The following is a 3,148-nucleotide window of genomic DNA, read 5'->3' as shown; positions in this document are numbered from 1 at the left end:
CCAGCTCTGTAGACCAGGCTGGTCTCGAACTCACAGAGATCCACCTGCCTCTGCCTCCCGAGTGCTAGGATTAAAGGCGTGCGCCACCACCGCCCAGCTCTTTTTTGGTTTTTTGAGACAGGGTTTCTCTGTAGTTTTGGAGCCTGCCCTGGAACTAGCTCTTGTAGACCAGGCTGGCCTCAAACTCACAAAGATCCACCTGCCTCTGCCTCCCGAGAGCTGCTGTCCAGTTCTTCAAGTACATTGGGTTATCAGTCAAGCTTTTATGGTATGTACATCTTGGAGCAAGGACAGAGATTTCCCTAAGAGTGTGAGCTCGCACAAGCAGAAAGAGCAATGTCTACATGGAACCCAGAAGGCCGTACTTTAACTATTATGCTGGAGAATATTGATGCAGGCTGCCTAGGGCCATCAAATGGCAGATTCTGAGACAACCCAGCTCTTAAGTGACCACAGAAACATCATAACAGAGCCACAGGAATGCCATGGCTTTAGGTAAGAAAACAAGCACACCCTAGTGGATAACGCTCATCCCCGAAGCCTTGACCAGCTACACACTGCTGGAAAAGTACATGCAGAACTAGAGGTGGAGACAGCATGAGGCTACAGGAGCCAGAGAAACAAACTACTAGCACATAATACAGAAGCTGGAGAAAGACAAGATATACAGACCCAGAATCTGCAGTCAGAAGCCAATGTCAGGGCAAAAAAAGCAACTCTCAACTCCAAACACACAGCAAGAGCTCCACAACATGACAGTTCCCAATGGACACAGTGGCAATTCTCTGCAGACAGTCACGCTTACGCATTTGGAAGATAACATTATAAAGAGGATGAAAAGCCATGGGCTTAGCCTGACCTCTGTTGGTAGTGCTGCTGAACAGCTGGTCTGAGCCATCATGGAGCACTGCTGCTGTTTCAGCATCTCTATCATCGGCTGTTGATAAACCTTACGATTCAAGTACATCTAAATCTACTCAGGGAAAATGCATCTAAATCTACTCAGGGAAAATGCGAGAGCGCTGTGGAGTCTGTAAGGTACACTGACAGCAGCTGCTGCAAGAAAAGGGCATTCCGCATAAACTGAAGCCATCATTCTTACTTTAATACACTGTAGCTCAGTGTGTAGAGAGCCTCCCTGGCATGGCCAAGCCTGTGCTCAATCTCCAGTACCACATAAGTCAGGCATGGTAAAGCATAGCCCTAGCACTCAGGAGGTAGAGGCAGGAGGATCAGGAATTCAGTCATCCTCAGCTACTCAGTGAGTTCCAGGTCACCTTGAACTATACTAGACCCTGTCACAAACAAAACAAAACAATTGTTTTAACAGTACGAAGGACAGACACCAGCCTTTGAAGTCACACAGATCCTCTGTGTCCCATAAGGCTGGCCCACAGCACACAGTCTTAGAGTACAGATTTGTACTCACTAAGATGCCACTGACCTTTCAGAGGTTGGGTCTGCACAATTCAGTGGGTACTTGAGCTCAATAACATCTCCATTCTTCTCTTTTAGCTGCCCATGATGCTCCATGTAATACTGGACCAGTTCAGCCAATGTGGCAAACTTCTCCCCACCATAGAGGTCATAGTAGTCCCCAGTGTTCTGAATCTTGATGTGGGTAACGGCTCCATTTCGTCTAAAATAGTCCATTGGGAGGAGAGATGTCAAAGACCAATACTTGGAAAAAGAGACCTCACATTTGGTAGATTTCACCCAAACACTGGAACAAACCCAATGAAAAGATTTACCCTATCCCAGGAACTGAAGGTCAAGGAACCCCCTCAACTATGCCAACCCACAGCACTGTGTCTGCACCTGTGCCCTGTGTAGCTTCCATTTTGAACAAGTGGCCTATTTTACAGGATAGGTTAAATGAGAACAATTACTATTCTTAACAATCAAGGGCACCTAATACACGAGCCCATTTCCTATGGAGGGATACCTTGCTCGGCCTAGATACAGGGAGAAGGGCCTTGGTCCTGCGCCTCAATATGATGTGACTGACTCTGTTGACTCCCCATGGGAGGTCTTATTTTCTCTGCAGAGTGGATGGAAGGTGGGATGGGGAGAAGGTAGGGGGAGCAGGAGGAAGGGGGGGTTGGTATAGGAGGTCCTTCTGTATTTGTGTTGCTTTTATTGGTTATTAAAGAAAATGCCTTGGCCTAGTTGATAGGGCAGAACTCAGGTAGGCAGAGAAGACAGAACAGAATTTTGGGAAGAAGAGCAAAGTCAAGCAGACGCCATGGTTCTCCTTCCTGAGACGGACGCTGGTTAGACTCATGCCAGTAAGCCACAGTCAAGTGGCGATACACATTAATGGAGATGAGTTAATCAAGATGTGAGAATTAGCCAATAAGAGGCTAAAAATAATGGGCCAGGCAGTGTTTAAATGAATACAGTTTCTGTGTGATTATTTCGGGGGTTAAGCTAGCTGGGTAGCAGGACACAGCCCATTCCTCTTACTACAAGGGGGAACTGGGATTGATAATTTAAAATGAAAAGATTGTTTCAAAAAAACACTGAAGGACACACAGCTAAGGTTAAAATCAAACACCCAGCCAGGCAGTAGTGGCACATGCCTTTAATCCCAGCACCTGGAAAGCAGAAACAGGCAGATTTCTTTGAGTTCAAGACAAGCCTGGTCTACTGGGCTAGTTCCAAGACTGTCAAAGATACCTAAATAAATATAAATATAAAACGCCCACTTACCCTGTAGTCCAGCAAATCCACTCCTAATCATTTTGCCCAAAGGCAATAAAAATGAATAGGTACCAAAAAGACTTTCAAAAGTAGACAAATAAAAGATAGAAACTCAAAATATTTATCAAAAAAATATATCAACAGCCAGACATCTGGAAGGCTGAGACAGGAAAACAATGGGCTACAGAGCAAGACAATTTTCAAATAAGTAACAAATTTTAAAGGCTTGCTTTTAAATATATAAATATTGCCTAAAAAGTATGGTGATACACACGTATAAACCCAGCACCTGCAAAGCTGAGGCAGGAGGATCAGAAGTCTAAGGCCAACCTTTGATACACGAGACCATGTCTCAAAAACACAAAACAAAAAGATCCAACAACAACCAAAATCAGCCGGGCGATGGTGGCACACGCCTTTAATCCCAGCACTCGGGAGGCAGAGG

General features: G+C 45.3%; 1 protein-coding gene across 2 annotated transcripts in view; it reads right to left on the bottom strand.

Annotated features, from left to right (window-relative positions):
• Ptpn11 (protein tyrosine phosphatase, non-receptor type 11) overlaps positions 1–3,148 on the bottom strand; it is a 75,331-nt gene that overhangs the window by 43,995 nt on the left and 28,188 nt on the right. For both annotated transcript variants that reach the window (XM_013349999.1, XM_005344483.2), the window contains exon 3: positions 1,445–1,639. In XM_013349999.1, coding sequence (XP_013205453.1) covers positions 1,445–1,639 — 195 coding nt within the window. The remainder of the gene's footprint in view (positions 1–1,444; positions 1,640–3,148) is intronic.

This window comes from Microtus ochrogaster, chromosome 2 (assembly GCF_000317375.1).
Source record: "Microtus ochrogaster isolate Prairie Vole_2 chromosome 2, MicOch1.0, whole genome shotgun sequence".
NCBI lineage: Eukaryota > Metazoa > Chordata > Mammalia > Rodentia > Cricetidae > Microtus > Microtus ochrogaster.
Note: the sequence above shows the minus strand (reverse complement) of the source record. Positions and strands in the feature narration are given on the sequence as shown.